Source organism: Seriola lalandi, unplaced genomic scaffold (genome assembly GCF_002814215.2).
Source record: "Seriola lalandi dorsalis isolate HSWRI2012SDOR001 ecotype SW California unplaced genomic scaffold, Sedor1 jcf7180002052132, whole genome shotgun sequence".
Taxonomy (NCBI): Eukaryota; Metazoa; Chordata; class Actinopteri; order Carangiformes; family Carangidae; genus Seriola; species Seriola lalandi.
In genome coordinates this window covers 151,723-170,585 of record NW_019522685.1, presented here as the reverse complement: position 1 = coordinate 170,585, position 18,863 = coordinate 151,723, and the positions used below count along the sequence as shown (strand labels likewise).

The window sequence follows — 18,863 nt, the reverse complement described above, 5'->3', positions numbered from 1 at the left end:
TGTGTGATTTTACTTCAAGGATCGTGCTGTGCTCTTTCTGAATAACCTAACTTGTATACCAGTGTCTTCAGTGCTCCAGAAGTGTGGTTCAGCAGTACAGGGTTTTGTGCAGGCTTGTATGGATGTGGCAGCAGCAGGCTGGGGGCGTGTCTGACACTGATGCGGCTCTCTCTATTGGTGGACAGCTATCCTGGTAACCAACCAACACAACACGCTGGGCGCATGAGAAATCAGAAAAACTCCTTCATTTTAAAGCTAATGCCCAGCGACATACAATTTTGCAGGGACAGTAAGTAATTTTCTTATCTTTATTAAAACCCGAGCCAAGGTTGTAAAAGAGTACCAGATCTGAAAGCCAGTGTGTCATTTCATGTTAGCTAGTTACATGCTAACTCATTAGCCTTTCAGTTTGTTGTTAGCGTCAATGCTAGCTTAACTGAACTGCTTGGCGGCTTGCTAGTTTTGCATCTGTCGCTAACCCAGGGAGATAAATTGTGCAATAAACAGTTGACCGGTAACGGCACTGGAAACTGGCAGAAAGCCTTAGCTTGATCGTTAACGATAACATTGTTAGCAATTGCTAGCGTGTTAGCTACTAATGCCATATAAATTGAGATATAAAACGTTAACCACACATCTGCCGTCTCCCTACAGCGGTACTCAGGTCAACTGTATGTTAAGATGTTTAAATTGAGTTTTGAGGAAAACATGGCTGAAATGAGCTGGGTAACGTTTGACTTGGAAATATCAGATATTATGTATTTGTTCTGCTGAATCGTTCAGCGGGTGGGGCGGCATTTTAAACGAACTGCATTCAAGATAATTTAGGTTTCATGGTCACAGGTAACCTTGGGGTTCTCATCTGTGTCCCTCTGCAGTGGCACTCAAACACAGCACTGTTTCCAGTGCTATTATTGAAGCATGATCGGCTCTCTCAGAAATATGGGATAGGGTTATGTGAACAGCATCATCTGCAGCCTCACAATGGATAACGAGGTAAGCAAAGATCGCTTTATATAACGGCTCATCTGCTCTTCCAGTAGTTTTAAGTTCACACCATCTGTCATTTTACTTGATAAGAGATACTATGAAGAAGCTCTCTTTAATTTTCAGGCCATTAATTGCAACATGCATACCATATTTTACAGCAGTATCTCAGCTGCCACTCTGTTTCTCTATACTCTGTTACTAACAAGTTTTCTCTATTTCCCTTCAAATTTCTTTGCTTCTCTTCTGCCCCTGACACTGACAGATGCTGTAGCCTAGTTGACTTATAGACACTAAGTAAGGGCTTTGTCATTTCTTTGCTCGTCTTGCATGATGATTTACTTGATTTAAATGGAATGGCATGAGCTGTAAGTGAAGATGTTGTGCAACCAACTGATGCGACCTCCAAGACACACTTATCTGTGACTGAGGGTGAAGTACAACGTTTTTAAAGACTGAAGCAGACAGAAATCTAATTTTAGTTGTGTCGCGTGATGTCTGAACAAAGACTGGCTGTTGTGACAGATGTATTTTTACATTTAAAAAAAAAATCTAGTCAAGCTTGGCTTTTAAACACTAATATTCAGTTTTTATCGCTCTAAGTGATGGTTCATATCATAGATTTGTTATTGTGGGCTGCACCTCATGTATTATACAAGGGTACATTATTGCAAGATGTCACAGCTCTTGTTCCAGTCACTCTGTAACCACTGTTTTGCTAACATCTAACAAGTACAGGGTGGGACCACCTTTTAAAGAAGAGCCTGAATTTGACAGGGCATATGTGTTATTCTGCAGAGTCTGTTTGAAACACATTAGACTGTTTTCACCAAGGGATGCATCTGTACCCCAGCAATGAATAGGTTTCTAGTGGTATTTTCAGTTGATGATCAGTTCTTCATCGCTGCATCAATGCTTTATTTGCTCAAGATTGGCGGGGCAAGTTGTTTGCATAAATTTTGTGATGTACTGGATAAAGTGATTGTAGTTTGTGAACGTGAATACCTGTCCAAGAATGAGGTGTAATGTCACTTTTTTCCTCAAACAGCTGATGTAGGCTTTTCTGCTTCCTGTGTGTGTGTGTGTGTGTGTGTGTGTGTGTGTGTGTGTGTGTGTGTGTGTTCATGCACGTGTTCTTGAAGGAGAGCAAGACGTGCCAAGGAGAGAAGCTTGCCTCTGCTGTGGATGACACTCTGGATGAATATTTAATCGCCCTCCAGCGAAAAAACAGGTGAAGTGTGAGCGCAGGCTGTTGGGGAGGGACAGATTATATTTCACAGAGGAGGTACACAACTCCATGACTTCCAGTGCTACCTAATAGGAGCACTGATTGGTTGTTTGCTTTAAGACTCAAGAAAGTGTTTTGAATTTTGTTGAATTGTAGGAGAGTGAATGTGTGATACTCTCATTTGAGTCTTGAATCTTGATCTTAGCCTCAAACCTGAGATACACTTTTTATATTCACGATTTCAGAAGTAGTCACCAGTTTTTTCTCCTCCTTAGGATCCTAAAGCGCCTTAAAGTCAAAGATCCCAGGGAGATTGAGTTGGAACAGCTAGAGCAAGGTTTTTCCATTTATCTGAACGGAGCCAATGCTGAAGCCAGTAAGAAACAGCCCAAGATCTCCATCCACAAGTCTGTCACCTCCCCATCTGCGTGGAGGCCTGCACGTACAGCAGGTATGTTGTTCCTGGACCAAAATAAACCTACAGACACTCAAAAGTAAAAATTTCTTATGTAAGACCTCATCACTTTTTACCACTCTGTTGTGCAGGGCGATATATTGTTCTTGAGTGTTCAGTCATTTCTACACTGAAATCATTTTTACACTGAAATACTCTACGCTTCTGTCATCCCCAGACCGTATGGAAACCAGCTAATAGCCACCACTCCTCAGCTTGTAGTTCACATGGCATGTTCCCATGCCGATTCCCAGTGAATAAATGATAGTGACAGTTGTAGCTGGCAGCCAGTTTTTCGTTCTTCCTCTATGTGCTGTGGACCATCTGCGTATGTGAGTGTGCGTTCCTTCTCCTCTGAGGCAATGGTCTGCTTCACGCTGCTCATGCTCCTTGTTCCTTTCTGTGCTGTGACTCATCGGCAGACGTCTGTAGAAGTGCCCACCAGTTAACTGAAGATAGCCGTGATCCGGAGCAAACGCACAGGAAGAGGAGCCACACTGCCCCAGGAAAGGTCCAGAGGAAAGAATGGGTGCAGGTAGAGGCCTCTGATTTCTTAATATTTCCAAACCTTAACAGTGCAAATATTTTATAATGAAAGTATTTTCCTCTTTTATCATTTATGCAGAATTCTGTCAAAATTCGAACAGAGGGAGGACCAAGTTTGCAGATATCTCCAGAAAAGCGCTACTCTGAGGATTTTGAGCCCTATGAAAGCGTAGACATGGAGGTAGAGTGAAGACATAACAATGCCTACTAAGCCTGTGTGTGTGGGTGTTTTTTTTTAGGGGAGGGGCTATGTGTCAGATGCAGCTGTCTGTACTACTTAGCATCTCTCTATCTCTGCCATTTCCCCTTTATCCAATCACTGTGTTTCATGCAGAGCTCCAGTCCGCGCTCTCCTCGTAGTCCCTGCTCCCCAAGGGACACACGCAAGGTGTCGCGCTCTTTCAGCTCCAGGCCTGAGAGCCAAGGAGGCCAAGCAAGCCAGGAGCACAGTGAGAAGGTGCTTCTCAACCTTGAGGAAGTGAAGGTGAGCGGATAAAGAAAAATGCACACTGTTTTATTTCATCTTGCCAAGGTGGCGTCAATCATCTAAATTTGTTTTATTCTTGTAGGTATTAATTTATGATGGTTTTTCAGTGGTTGTCACACAAATCAAGGGGATACTTAAACTGTCAGCATGCATGTGTTGTGTGCTTTTGCCTGTGAGTGCTTAGACTGATAACTGCTTGCATGGATGCCCACATAAACACTGACCTTTTGTAAATTAGGTTCTGCGTCGGAGCCTGGAGGTTAGCATGCGGCGGAGCAACCGCGGCTCAGCGGGGGAGGAGTCAGACGAAGAGTGGGTGGAGGAGCAGATTGAGAGGGAGGAGAGCACTGAGAGTCTGGACGAACTGGGGTTGCCTCTTTCGTCCTCCAAGTCCTCCTCTAACCCTCGGCCCAGCAGCTCCCACAGTCATTTCGACTCAGCAAACCTCATTGTCCTAGACTTTGGACCCTCCCCTAAAGGTAGGCCTCAGCATCCACTCTCATATGTAAATGTGTTATTGATTTTTAGGCTGAGTCTTAATTGTCCACAGTGGTCTCCACCTTATCTGCTTCATCAGCTCTGACCGGTACACAAGGAGAATAAGAAAGTACACCAGCTTGTACTGAGCAGTTCAGCTGCTATGTTCATCAGCACATGTAGTGCAGATGCCTATTAAACCTATTGGTAATCACAGTATATTCCCTGTTTGTAAATGTTCCTTAATTCCTTCCTAAGACACAAATTGTTTACTTTCTCCATTGTTGTAGGTCGTAAGATTGAACGTTCTCTGTCTGCAAAAAGGAAAGAAAATACTGATAACTTCATACCCACCAAGCCTATGTTGGTGAAGAGCAAGACATTAGATCGGCCGCCTTCAGTTGAGAGCTGGGACGCTCATAGTAAGTCTTTTAACATTTTTCAAAATCTGGTCAAGGCGATATGTTCACATTAAAAAGTATGACCTGAGAACCATGATTTAAAAGCACTAAGATTTAAAGACTGATGTATGCAGATGCATGGTTGCTGCTGAAAAGAAAAATGTGCCTCTTGCTTAAGGGCCAAGAAGTCGCGTGGATAGGCCCCTGTCAGCGGCCAGAAAGGCTTCCGTTGAGGAGCGAGACACAGAGGAGATGGCGTGCAGGGTGCGCCAAGCCATCCAGAGAGAAAACGACCCTCTGCAGAGTCCTGAGCTCTTCAGTCGCAGCACGGTCCGCCTGCCTCACACTGCACTTTTCACATTTTTGCATTTTTACAAACATTTCCTGTACTGTTAACAGTTACTATCATTATCCAGGACGTAACAGACTGTATACTATTTTGGCCTGGGTTCCCTTTTCAATGTTTCCACCCATAACTCTACACATGCACTGTATGTGATTTTGATTTTAATACAGCAATGTCCTGGCTTTGTCTTGCATGTAAACCCTGCCCCTGAAGCTTATTTATCTTCTTCTTTTATTCTGCTTTCTCCTCATCCAGGGCAGGGCACACCAGATGATAAATGGCTTAGTGCACTACAACACCCACGACAAGAATGACAGCAGTGTCACTTTGGCCATGCAGAGAATCACTCTTATGGGCCCCAGGTGTGTTGACAGAATATGACAGTTGAACACATAGGTACTGTACATACAGTGTGTCCTCTGGGTAGAAGGACACCTGGTACTTGTGGTGATCTTGCACATCATGCAGTGTCAGAGCAAGCATAACAATGTTTTTTAGAAACTAATAGAAACCGAAATTTATGCTGTGTATGCCCTCTGACCATGAAGAATTATTTATCAGTGTAGCTATCACAGTGGTCAGCCATCCCTCACCACTAGTATGAAAGTCAGGGACAGCAGGCAAAGCAGCAGAGCTGAGTATGTCATCCTTGTGTTCAGGCAACAACAGCAACTGCTGACAGCCTTGGAGAAACTTGAAGCTGGACCCAGTTACAACATTCCTCAGAGTGTCAAAACAGACTGTAACAAGCAGCCGGTGAGTCAGTAACACCGTCGCACAGTTCAGAATGAATAATCCTGATGCTGCTGGGTGCGATACATACAAGTTTACAGAAACACTTAGATTAATCTTTTGTGTTGTCATTGCAGAGAAGGCAGCCCTCAGCAGAGGTCACCCCCGCATTGTATGTTACCATGGAGATCCTATCAAACTGGGGAAACGCTCTTCAGGTCGGGCTGACTGAGCTGCAGTTCTTCTGTCCCCGAAACAAGAAGCTGTATGTGTCGCCTCACGACCTCGACATCAGGAACACTGACTACCCCGGGAATCTGGGGGCGCTTGTCAATGGAAAGGTGAAGGTGAGTGTCTGCTACCTCAGCGTCCGGTTTGAAAGATCTCTGCTGGTATGTAGGCACAAATTAAATCTGTATAGAAAATTTTAACAATTAAACTCTGACTTTGTGAATATATCAACCTAGTCTAGCACACTGTCCTTTGTGAGTCCTTCCCATTGCCCTGCATTCTTACATATTTGCACTTAAAATTTTGAGAATGTAGACATATGTAACATTTTTACATATTATTCATAATTTTACATAAATTCATTTTTTACCTTTAGTACAATATTAATTTGAAAATTAATTAATTAATTAATTAATTAATTTACATAAAATGTTTTTTTCATCTTCCTCACATTTACATGAAATTTTCTTTGGAGAACATTAAAATTATTATTTTTTTTAAATCACAGCAGACATTTTGACTTTTCCTTTTCATAGGAAAGGGAGAAGCATTAGTGTTGCTAATAACATTAACTATGGCAGTAAACAAGCGTGCACTCAATTGGAGACCCCTGAAGGGGATGCAGCCATCATCAACATTATTGATTACACCTGTGCTTGTACACCTGTCTGTTGTGTAAAAGGGATATTCTATCTATTCTATCTATTCTCTTGGGTTGACAGACCACCAAAGAGCGTCACATGTGGACATGTCCATTCCACCCTCCTATCCAGCTCTACTTCATCATCAGGAACACAGAGCGCTCCCCAGACTTTGGAATATCCCATATCAAAATCTGGAACTACAACAGAAGCCTCAGTGTATGTGCTTTTATTTTTTATTTTTTAATCTGCCATTGCAGTTTATAAAAAGTTGAATTGTTAAATAACATCTGTTCATGAGTAAAAATCTGTTCCAAACGTCTTTTGATTTATCCCTCTCTTGAGCTCAGAGGCTGTTCATTTCAAGCTCATAAATCGTTCATCCTTGTGCATTGTCACTAATATACAGGGTGACTGTATTGGCGTGGCTACGTCAGGGGTGTGGTTCTCTTTAAGCAGTGGCTGGCTGAGCTGCCAGTCAGTGTGTCCAAATGTGGAGCAGTGAGAGATTAGCCCCAGAGGATTAGTGTTGGGGGAAACGTGGGCTTCTGCCTCTCAACCTCACTGCTGTTCATAGAGGGGTACAAAGACCCCAGCGTTTCTCTTTCTGTGTTACTACAGCTGTCTAGAATTACTTGATGTCTTGACCCTGGAAGGTAAGGAGCTGTTGGTGGGAAATAGGTTCTAATCTGACCTGGGTTTACAGTGGTTTCCTGTCTGGAGGATCAAGCAGATTTGAGTTGGGCTTCAGCCATTCCTTCATGGCAGCCATGACTTGGTATCTGTGAGTGTGCTAATTACTGCTAGCTTGGAGAGCTCTTATTCTGCATATAAGAAATAGGTAAATGAATCAACATGTGTGTGAGTATATATATTTATATATGCTTATGCTTTTGGGTTTGTAGTTTGTGTTGCTTTGCTTGAGAATTGGAATCATTATATACTCAAAATATTGTATATAAAAGACATTTGATTTATTTGCATCTTAAATCTATATATGTAGAATGTTGTATGTTTTGTAGATCTTAGACATTAAAAAAAAAATTATTTGAGCATTCAGTAACACGAATGGGTGTTTAAAGCCAAATAGTGTGCAAGCTGTTAAACAGGGCTATAAGTTCAAAGTACAGGTAAATTAATGCCCTGCTTCTTTTTCAGGAGCTTGACATTGGTGCACGGCATATTAAGCTGTACCTCAACAGCACGTTGGTGTTTGAAGGTGAGCTGGAGAAGGGCTGTGGCAACCAGGTCTTTGACTACAGCACCACGATTGATCTTCAGGATTTCCAGGTCTCAGACTCCTTGTTTTCCAGCCCTGTGTCTTCAGGGCACAGTCTGCGAGGTGTCAGCCCACAACGCCATGAAAACAGGAATGGTGGAGAGGGCAGCAGCACCCAGCGACACCACAGCTCCAATCTGCAGCCATCAGATGCAGCAGGTCAGGCTATGATAGACATGCAAGAGAAATCACATACACCACTTCCACCAATTGCTCCTTCACAAGTGGGAGTTTCATCCTCCTCTCGCCGCTCCTCCACACAAAGAAACTCTTTTGACCTGTCTGCCTCAGAAGAACCCCTCTCTCTCAGGCAGCAGGTGGTGCAGCCAGTACCCATGGAGCAGACTGTCACCACCCAGCCGTCCTCCTCACGGGTGGCCCCCCAATGGCTGCAGCCCCTGAGTAGAGGAGCTCCAGAGGGCTGCGAGGCCAGCAGGGAGAGGCCCAGATGGCTGGTGCCTCAGCATTCTGCGGAGCCCAAATCACCATCAGCATCATCTTCTTCCATGCTCCCGGAGCTGCCTTGTAACCCGGGTCGGGTGTGCAGAGGGATGGAGAGGACAGTGAATGGGGGTCAGTGGAAGGCTGACTCTCTGGACCTGAGCTGTGACCTGCTGGAGGAACTCGGGGAGCAAAAGGCAGACAGACCCATCAGTGGACGCAGGAGCTCATTCCGAAGCAGCGCAGTTACTGCCAGGCAGACGGATGATCAGCACCTCAGAGCGACAGCACTGTCAAACACAGGTAGTCAATGCTGCTACCTCTCATATGTGAGGATGTAATACTGAAACAACAGAGGGACACCTATAAATGTGTTTATTTAACCCTTGTAGTTTGTATTTCGCCTAATAATAGCAACCAGCCAGGTTACTCACATGCTATCACACTTCTAAAGTGAATATTATAATCTCTTAAAATAGTAATACAATTATTATTAAACTAGAGAAGTGACAGGAATCATCAAAAAGTGTAGTGGAATTTTTCAACTGTATAACCATTAGTGTGAGGCTTTTTATTTTTGTCACTGTTTGTTTGACTTCACTTGGGCGCTATCTGGGTCATGTGGTTTTATACACCTCATCACTGGGGCCCTGCAGGAAATGCTGCTTCCTCAGTCACTTGTCGATAGAGCATGTGACACCTGTTATTGGCCTGGTTATCTTATTTCCTTTGGATTGTTTGTAATTCATTGTTTGTGTATTTTCCAGAGGAACCACTGGCATTGGTGAACACTTGCAGGAGGCAGAGCTCGTCTCGAGCCCAGCTGCACAATCAGCAGGATGACACCCTCATGGAGTCCTGGGACTCCCTCATTAAATTCAACCAATGCCAACGTGGACGCATCTCCAACATGGGCTTCGAAGGTGACATCTTTGATGAGTTCCTCCAGCGCCAGGGCCGTGGTCCACCCACAGTCCCAGTCAACCCCTCCATGACACCTAGGAGCTCCCTTTCCGCCTTGACCACTCAGGGGGCTCTGTGTGAAGGCCCTGATGATGATCCATCCATGGAGCGGGAAGATGAGTTTGAAATCCCGGTGCTGCCACAGGGTCAAAGACTGATCATCAACATCTTGTCCACATGGGGTGATCGCCACTACGTGGGACTCAACGGCCTGGAGGTGTTCAGCTCCAGCGGAGAGCCTCTTCGACCTGCTCACATCCGTGCCGATCCTCCAGACATCAACATTCTCCCTGCATATGGTAAAGATCCACGTGTTGTTACCAACTTGATTGATGGCGTTAATCGCACACAGGATGACATGCATCTCTGGCTAGCCCCCTTCACCACTGGTTGTAGCCACACCATCTTCCTGGACTTCGGAGCTCCCTACCAAGTGGCCATGATCCGTGTATGGAACTACAACAAGTCACGCATCCACTCTTTCCGAGGGGTGAAAGAGGTGGAAATGCTCCTGGATGGCAGGTGCATCTTCAGAGGAGAGATTGCCAAGGCCTCAGGGACCCTGTCTGGAGGTATCTGAACAGAACAGGCTGCCTTGTTTTTATGCTCCTTTTGTGTGTTTTTATCAAATTGTCCTTTTTTCTTACGCTGTTGTCTTTTAAGGTTTGGACCAGTTTGGGGACACTATCCTGTTCACCACTGATGATGACATCCTGGAGGCTATGTCTCGTTACGATGAAACCTTCTTCAGTGAAGATGATGGTCCAGAGAGCCTGGTGTATGAGGAGGAGCTGCAGAGACCACGCACCGCTGATGGAGAGGGAGAGGAAAGACCCTTCACACAGGCCGGTTTCCGAGAGGAAGACCTCACTGTAAGGACATTTAAACCATCTATTCAACAAAACATGTTCGGATATTTGCGTAGCCTAATTATGCTTTAAATGTGTCCATGTAATTTCTTAGTTGAAACTCCACCTCAATCCCACTGTGAGCCAGTCTGAGGACAACATGGAACATATTCCCGGGATGTACACCGGAAAGTGTGAGTACATTAACAATATACGGTCAATACATGCTCTGTTCTCTTTTTACTGGATAGTTACAATAACTGTCTCCCTTCCTCCCCAGGCCTTAGATTAGAGCTGTTGTTGACTTGGGGTGACTCCCACTACATAGGCCTGACTGGACTGGAGGTGGTGGGGAAAGAGGGAGAGAGTTTACCTTTAGACCTCAGTATGGTGGCTGCCTCACCCAGGGACCTCAACGACCTGCCTGAGTATGGACACGATCTGCGCACAATTGATAAGTACGTCCAACACTAAATGTACTATGTGCTCTCAAGAGAGATCTAATATCGCGATCAAAAGCCAGACTATCTGTTTTCATTATTCAGACTTATTGATGGCAACAACATTACCACAGAGGACCAGCACATGTGGTTGATCCCTTTCTCCTATGGAGATCCCCACACCCTGAATATTACCTTCAACGAGGCCCAGACCATCGCTGGACTCCGTATCTGGAACTACAACAAGTCTCCTGAGGACTCTTACAGAGGGGTGAGATATTTGTCTGTTGGACTCAAACAGTTTTTGCTAAGAAGGTGCAGTTGTTTAGATTAAAATTGAAAAGAAAGGTTCTATGCAGAAGACCATAAACAGACAAATCTGTATGTATGTGTTTGGTTCAGGTGAAGGTGATCCATGTGTTCATGGACGATGTTGCGATCTCCCCAACGGAGGGATTCCTGATCAGGAAAGGACCGGGCAACTGTCACTTTGACTTTGCACAGGAGATCCTTTTTGTAGACTTCCTCCAGACGCCCACAGACAACAAGAGTGCTGAAGACTACCATAAGTAGGAGCCAGAGTTTGCATTCGCTTGTACTCCTATTTCAGGAGAAAGTTTGAAATCTAATTTCCTAATTTATAATTTTGTTGTTTCTAATTCAGAGGAAGCTCTAAGAAACAAGAGCAGGCCAGCATGGACTATGAAGCTCCCATCATGCCTTGTGGGTGTATCCTTTTGTAGACAGATCAGATTTGTGGGTTCAGGGAACATTAACCCATCTGCAGCGGTTGCTTTGGTAACAACACAGGCATGCACAGTTCACTAACAGGTCTTTTTTTAACAGTGAAGAAAAACAACAGGCTGCAGGCTGGAGGAGGAAGATAAGGAGTGGAGATGCATCCTGTCCTAGTGCACAGTAATATTGAGCCAAAGTGCAAATGATACAGTGAATACTGTGTATGCAGCCATGTTTAATGTCACTGTCACAGCTGGCTAACAGGTTAATAGTGCTAGTGTTACTGTACGTGCCAATCTAAACATTGCCAGTGTACTATCATGAATGAATGGAAAATAGAATACCAAGTTTTATATGTGCTGTACAACATGTTGTTTATTCCTTGAACTTAACCCATCAGTCATTTTTCAGCTGCAGCTGTTAACAACCTGGGGAGACCCGTACTACATCGGTCTCAATGGCCTCGAGTTTTACGACCAGAACCATGAGAAAATCAGTCTCAGTGACAACAGTATCCTTTTTTATGAGTTCACATCGACCTTCACACATCTATCCTCGCAAACTTGGACTCCCCTCACCAGCTGTAATATATCCATACCATCAATTACTTTATACGTAGTCTGGTGATTGCTCGCGTTAGAAGTTGTGGTGTAAATCCATAGACAATGAGTTAAAATGACTATAAATCTTAAGGTCACAACTTATGAATATTGCCCCATACACTCAAATGGAACTTGTAGGAATTGGTATTATTGGTTACACGTGTGCTTTTCCAACTGAAAATGTTCCTCAGAAGCTATATGGTTATCTTGGTTTAGCAAAGAGTTTTTACCCAGTTTCCATCATAAATCTATGAGAGGAAAGGCTTTACTCCAAACAGGAGAGGAGACCTAAAGAAGAGAGACATTAAAGGTTACAAAACCTTCTATAACTGCTACACAACCAGTCCTATTCTGATCAGCTACAGAGGGTGGGTGCATATAGTTAATGAATGTAATCAGTGGTAAATTAATGACAGCTGTCGAAGGAGCATTAATAAATGTCTATTCCTTAACGTCCACCAGACATCGCTGCTTTCCCAGACAGTGTGAATGTACTGGACAACGTGAGTGGTGATGTGAGGACTCCAGATAAATTAGTAGATGGAGTCAACAGTACCCATGATGGAAGACATATGTGGTTAGCCCCGGTTCTCCCTGGACTGGTGAGGAAGTGTGAAAGAGAGGGAGAGAACCTGACTGAGCACCCTGCAGTCAGTTAACACAATCGCATTAAAAAGTTTGCAGTTGAATATATTGCTTGTGTCCATGTAGGTGAACCGTGTGTACGTCATCTTTGATCAGCCAGTGACGGTGTCCATGATCAAACTGTGGAACTACTCGAAGACACCACAGAGAGGAGTGAAGGAGTTTGGGGTAAGCCTCTTTGTCTGCTGTGAGTTGGTCAGTCTTTTTTCTTTGTTTCTTTTGTGACTCCAGGCAGCAAAATCTGAATGTCTCTCTGTGTGTACAGCTGCTGGTGGACGACCTCCTGGTGTATAATGGTATCTTGGACAGTGTAAGCTACGTGGCACGAGGCATTCTGCCTACCTGTGATCCAGTGGTGCCCTACCACACCATCCTGTTCACAGACAATGCCTACATCGCACACCGTGAGAGGAATACTGTTATCAGGTACACACATTTTCTAAGACCTAGATATACTTACAATTATTTTAACAAAAAATAGTTTGCTGGTCAGCCCTGCATCTTCTCCAAAACATTCAACGCCAAATGGTTATAGACAGATGATTTATTACTAGTGAATTACTGTGAATTAATTCAATGACATTTGATGAGGAACTGGCAGTCTGATGCAGAGACACTGATGGGTTGACAAAAAGGGTTACATTCATTCCCACTGTCCCAAGTAGCGAGTTGTTTTGAACAAAGATGTGCTTTTCTCCACTTCAGCCCCCGCGGCAGCCGACACAGCCAACAGTGAGTAACAGAGCCCCCTTGAAAAGCCCCGTGTCAGCACCTCCCTGTGGTCAATCCCTGTATTGCAGAGTGCTCCAGTGCCCTCAAATGTCCCCCCAGACATCCCACACCCTTCCTTACCACACATCTTACATTTGATGCCTCAGTCCCTCCTCTCTCTCCCTCTCTCTCTCTCCTCTGTAACCTCTCTAGCCTCATCTTTGGTCTCAAGGCCTGGACCTGCTGGCTTCAAGCTTTGTTATCAGTCAGCCCTCCATTTTGTGTTGTTCTCTGTTCCAGTTTCCCTCATGCACAACACATTGACTTAAATGCGTTTTCTGTGTCTTCCATTTCTTGCTGTGTTGCAGTAATTATGTGGAGGATCAGGATGTGAAGATGACCAATGAGAATCAGATAGTCCATCACAACAAGAAGAAGCAGACAGCAGATCCAGGTGAGTTGGGGAAACAACTGGACTCAGGTTAGAGCCTTTTAGGTACATATACTCAGTAGCTGGAATATATTAATGTAAAAGCTTGTTTGTTCTCCCTCAATGCAGCTCTTCGACCTAAGACCTGCATGACTGATGGCGGGAAACATGGAAAGAGGAGGTACTGACTGACAAATAAACCGACAGATGTGGATTCAGTGTTCATACAAAGTGAGCAAAACTAAAGGGGAGGATCTATGGCTCACTTTTTAAACCACTTTCTTGTGGGTGACTTTAAAAAAGCGCTATCACATTAAGACCCAAATCGGCCACCTAGCCGTGGTTTGGCAGCGGCTCACATGGTCCACGCTGGAGAGGACAGAGGCTGCACGGATAACAATGGGTTTGCGCACGCACACACACACACACACACAGACACACACACACACACACACACACACACAGGACGCCACTTTATGGTTGGATTTACTCCCATTTCCGTTGCTGTGAAAACACACCCAAACATGCATATTATCTTGGAACATGTACTATGTCGTTGCCCCGGTTGTCCATCCCAGTGCCAGGATAAACCTGTGAGGCTGCATTTTTATCAGCCCTATTATTGTGCCTAGTACTAAACACTATATCTGTGGCTGCTACTTGTGACTTTTGTGCTGCATATTTAAATGCTGCTTGTGGCGTGTAAATACTCCAAAAAAAAAAAAAAAAAAAAAAAATGTAAATAAGCTCCAAGGCCACACAAATACACTCGCATCAGGATGTGGCTGATGTTACATTTCTTAACGAATTTTATCCACTTATGAGCCTAAACGATCGGCTCCTTGCCTAATGGATATGAGAACTGACTAACACTCCCACCAGTGCACCAACCAACCATAATGCTATGCAGACACTAATTTATATCTTTCAATAATTTCTATCTGTTGGCTAATATATTTCAAAGCCTAATGGTTTTACTTGGGGAAGTGCTTCCAATGTTTTGACCTCTGGAAGATTTATATGGATGGTTAAAAGTGGTCCGTGAACAAGTACATTAGTCAGATTTTTTGTACATTTCAAGTAAAATACGATGAAAACTTCTGAATATGTTAGCAAAATCCACACTTGAATTTTCAGTATATATTTGGCTCTACACAATTAGGTCAGTTTTATTTCTGCTTTACATCAGGTAGAAAAAAACTGGTTTGCAATCCAAGTGACCTTTTTATTGAAGTTACTATAAGGTGTTTTGTTTTTTGGAGGCAAACATTTCTTGAGCCAGTGAAGCTGTTTTAGTAACTTGGTTTGAAAAAAAAAAAAAAAAAATCTACATTTTCCAGTTTAGATTTTGAGTTGATACAGTTACAGGTAACTTCTTATATGCAAATACTATAAACTTACCTCACATTGAGAAGAATAATCTTTAAAAAGGGATAAATATGCTTCTACTTTCACTATAATACTTGGTTGTTGGTGTTATACTATTCATTCATTCAATATTTACTGTGCTAACTTGTTGCATGGGAAAGGTTCCTCAGCATTAGTGGTCTTATAGATACTTTTTTCTTTGGAGGAGTTTTTACTGCTTCATTAAGCCCCAATATAAACTATTTCATACTCCTTACACTTAATGGGAGTAATTGTATCTCAAATGCAGTTTTATGTATTTAATTTCTGTATGTCCAACAGCAACAGTAGCCATTACTCTTTTTTTCAGTCCTGCTCTGTAGGGTGGTGGCTGTTGTATGTGTAACATTTAGTGTTTTGAAATATTTAATTATTTTTCTAATCTTGATTAAATATGTATATTTGATGTAGTTTTATTTGACTGAATAAAATTTAAATAATATATCTTCCATTGGATTTCTGATAAAGATGAACTCTTGTTTGCTGGTTTACAAAACATCCTTTTTGCTGTGGGTGAATGACTTGTGTCTGCTTTCTACAACAGGCCTGCATGTTCAGACTTAAATGTACTCAGTTGACCTCACGCACTTCTCATCTAAGCCAACATGGTTACCATACTCTGGTTGAATGAACAGCACACTGTAAAAAGGAAAAAACATAGGGAACAACCGAAGTCCATAAATATATCCTGAGATATTTTAATGCAGAATTCACTGTACATTTTTTGAAATTTGTAGGGAATGACCATTCAGTTGCAGTGTGCTCCTGGGACAGAGCACCAGTAGAGGAAAGGTGGTGATAGAGCCACATGGTCTCCCACCACATACACAAACATTTAGCTGAAAAGATTACATCTTTGCAGTTCAACAGCTTTGAAGATGACAATCTTAGATTTTTCCTGGAAAGGTTCCCTCTTCTCTCTGGTCATCCCATTTCTGGACCTAAACAGACAGAATTTCAGAGTGAAACTTACTTTATGACATAAATATATCTATTTTTAATTCACAAAGATTCAGGAAATGTGAAAAACCTTGATAAAATTCTCCGAGACTGATAATTACAAGTAAGAAACATGGCATAAACGTGCTGTGATAGCACTATATGATATACAGACTATACAATATGCTTGGGGGTTTCTGCCCATTGAGAGAAATGCACCTGCAGTTTTTGTATCTGATATAATTTTGTGATGATTTAAGACACCATATAACAGAGAAAATAACATTACAAGTGATGCTCTCTAATGTATGAGGAACTGAAACTTCAGGCAGCAAGGCTATTTAGGGACCTGTGGTGATTATTTCTGTTGATATTTCAAATTGTTCCTAGGATTTGGCTTCAAAGGTAACTCAAATGATGTTGCATTCTTTGGCTTATCTCTTAAGTTTGGACTGAAAAGCTTCATGTTGTTTTGATTCTCATTACTGAGCAGAGACAGGAACGCAGGGAATGATAAAGTTGTTTGACCCCTGCTAAATAAACCCAGGCCAAATAGGGGAAAGTACCACATATATTCGGCCGTTACAATTCAACTTGTCTGTCTTCTTGTAAGACAGTTTATGGAAAAGTTGACATGTGAAAAAAGTATTTACCCAGGACATGGGGCAGAGTGACTTGTAGACCCTTCTGTACCATTCACATGGCATGGTGTCTTCTCCTTTGGCGGTCAGAGCTTTCTGGCAGCGGTGATAGTCTATTAATAGCGAAACAACAACAATGAATATTAAAAAAAGACCATGGGCCTTGATCCATTTTTCAAGGCGAAGGGTCATGTCATGCCATAAGAAATCTCTAACTGGATTAACTCCCAGAGGTCAGAGGTCAACTACTTTTAAGACGTTAGGTGAGCTGTATTAAGTTTTACCTGACTCAGATTTAGGGCATCATTAAATCAAAGTTTTTATGATAATACATTTACTACATTTTATTCCTTTGTAATATCCAAATAGCACAACATGTCTGCAGAGTTTTAACATGTTCGATTAGTATTTTTTTTCTTTGATTAGAAATGTCTGGAACCACAGCTGACTGCTTTGACCTTGACATGCACTCCTTACCCAGGTAGTTGGACCAGCAGTTCCTGGTCTGGTTCTGGTTGGGGAATCTGGCATCAAAAGGAGCAGTTCGGTAGTTTTCAAGTTTGGTCTTAATGTCCTCAGCCATTTTCACCTCTGTTAAAAGAGCACGATCGGTGGATACATTAAGATCCAAGTCAAAAAGCTTCAAAACATCAAGCGAAAGCTTATTTCAAACATCGTTACTCGTGCGTCATGTGTCAAATGCATGTTTACCACACAGACAGACCGACATGAATGCACGTACAGCTGTAGCTCAGGTGTGTAAGCACTGACTTTATGTCATAGCTCTGTTGCAGAGGCTTATTTTTGGGAGATTTTGGGGGAGCTGCATGCGGCACCTGCAGGATCTTTCTAGAGACCTAGAGCTCTCATTAAAATACTCCTTTCACAGAGCACATTTATAGTATAACATAAAACTATATGCTTTAGTCTATATGACTATTTGTTGTAGGCGATCAAACAAGCGTCTAATAATATCTGTTTTACCCCCCAAAAAAAGGAAAAACGTAGGGAAAGAAATACGTGTAACCGATATTGGCAAACAGCTTATCAATAGCCTCGTTCACCAGGCCTTTATAAGCATTTCCTCCTAACACAACCAGTTTCTCTTTCTATTTCACACAAACAGGTTATAACACTGGTATTCGTTAGTTTAATAATGTGATTAATTACTTGTGCAAGGTCAAATAAAGCCGGTGTATATGAAAAAATCCCCACGCGGAACTTGAATTAGTGTTATTTTCAGACACGGCAGCACAGCCTTTTTTGACGACTAATCTCTCATTATGCATACACAGCCTTTAAAATACATGTTTGGTGACTAGAGATTAATAGTTTAAAAAGAAAATGTAGGTATAAAGGTAAACGTTACCTTTTGTAGCAGTTGCTGGCTCGAGCTCAAAGTGACTTTTATACCGGACGGTGAAAGCGTGTCGTTCCTCTGATAAACTGTGTGCGCCCCACGCGCGCGCGCTCCGGTCTGAAGATATTGCAGCCGTGCAGTCCTATCATAACGGTATGGCGGACGCAGGTCACATTGAGGTGGCAGGCACACACTCACTCTCACAGTTCAGGCTATCTACACATGTCTACTTTATGTGCGGGTAATGAGAGGCGGCAGGGATGGCTGGAGACACCACGGGAGAAGCGTGGCTTATTTTTATCGGGTTTATTTCCATGTGAGTTCAGCTGAACTCTTCTCAAGGCGGAAGTATTCTGCCATTCACTGTTATTGTTAATCATTAATAGATGTTTGCTGTAAGTATCAAAGGTAAATCAGGTGGTTTGGCTTGAGTTGCAGCGGTGAAAGAGAGAGACGTGTTATTTTCCTCTTTGAATGGGCTTCATACTGCGTCTGTATTCAGCAACGAAATAACAGAAGCGACTGTGCTCATTTGTCAAAACCAGGGAGTCACTGTCTAGGAATTAACAGCTGCCAAATCATGCGGGGGCGCAGCGGCGATACTGTTTATGAGTCGTATCTAAAGTGTTGGTGGTGTTGCAAGGCGACAGAGGAGCACAGTCCTATTAATGTGGCTGGTCTGTTACACAGCGTGTGGCGGGGCGTTTTCACAGTGCGCAGGTACATCTAACTTAGAGAGCACCGACTTAAAATCACTGATCTGAAATGATAGAGAGTGGGCTGTACTGCTAGAAATTAATCCCACTTTACTGATAGGATGCTGACAAAGGCGTCCATCTAGTATCCTAGCATCATGACTCTGTAGTGCGCCGTTAGTGAGCCCCTCCAT

The 18,863-nt window shown here is 43.0% G+C and overlaps 2 protein-coding genes across 3 annotated transcripts; one reads left to right on the top strand and one right to left on the bottom strand.

The window, feature by feature from the left end:
- Positions 1-177: 177 nt before the first annotated feature.
- On the top strand, positions 178-15,483 carry katnip (katanin interacting protein). Of its 2 annotated transcripts, XM_023400142.2 has the most exons (29): positions 178-289; positions 879-996; positions 2,130-2,218; positions 2,491-2,666; positions 3,092-3,204; positions 3,295-3,396; positions 3,550-3,699; positions 3,941-4,181; positions 4,470-4,601; positions 4,759-4,910; positions 5,182-5,288; positions 5,586-5,682; positions 5,796-6,005; positions 6,612-6,749; positions 7,689-8,553; positions 9,018-9,785; positions 9,877-10,085; positions 10,177-10,255; positions 10,342-10,519; positions 10,607-10,772; positions 10,904-11,070; positions 11,166-11,230; positions 11,640-11,750; positions 12,304-12,443; positions 12,553-12,654; positions 12,752-12,912; positions 13,192-13,218; positions 13,566-13,651; positions 13,757-15,483. In XM_023400142.2, exons 2-29 carry the CDS (start codon positions 985-987, stop codon positions 13,813-13,815), a joined length of 4,902 nt encoding a protein of 1,633 aa, XP_023255910.1. In that variant the 5' UTR covers positions 178-289; positions 879-984; the 3' UTR covers positions 13,816-15,483. The 2 variants fall into 2 exon arrangements, with proteins under 2 accessions (XP_023255910.1, XP_023255911.1); XM_023400143.2 differs by lacking the exon at positions 13,192-13,218.
- Positions 15,484-15,708: 225 nt separating this feature from the next.
- cox6b1 (cytochrome c oxidase subunit 6B1) lies at positions 15,709-18,222 on the bottom strand. Its single transcript, XM_023400114.2, has 4 exons — positions 17,984-18,222; positions 17,092-17,205; positions 16,627-16,727; positions 15,709-15,975 (listed from the first exon to the last, which is right to left on the bottom strand). The coding sequence occupies exons 2-4, from the start codon at positions 17,195-17,197 to the stop codon at positions 15,922-15,924; spliced, it is 261 nt and encodes an 86-aa protein (XP_023255882.1). The 5' UTR covers positions 17,198-17,205; positions 17,984-18,222; the 3' UTR covers positions 15,709-15,921.
- Between the last annotated feature and the right edge of the window lie 641 nt (positions 18,223-18,863).

Bases quoted from the DNA above. Each gene is read 5' to 3' on its own strand.
- katnip (XM_023400142.2), top strand. The intron at 4,602-4,758 runs GTAAGTCTTTTA...CTCTTGCTTAAG, and splicing joins TGAGAGCTGGGACGCTCATA to GGCCAAGAAGTCGCGTGGAT. The intron at 4,911-5,181 runs GTCCGCCTGCCT...CTCCTCATCCAG, and splicing joins AGCTCTTCAGTCGCAGCACG to GGCAGGGCACACCAGATGAT.
- cox6b1 (XM_023400114.2), bottom strand. From the start codon at position 17,197: ATGGCTGAGGACATTAAGACCAAACTTGAAAACTACCGAACTGCTCCT. The intron at 16,728-17,091 runs GTAAGGAGTGCA...CGCTATTAATAG, and splicing joins CTGCTGGTCCAACTACCTGG to ACTATCACCGCTGCCAGAAA. The intron at 15,976-16,626 runs GTAAATACTTTT...CTGTCTGTTTAG, and splicing joins CACTCTGCCCCATGTCCTGG to GTCCAGAAATGGGATGACCA.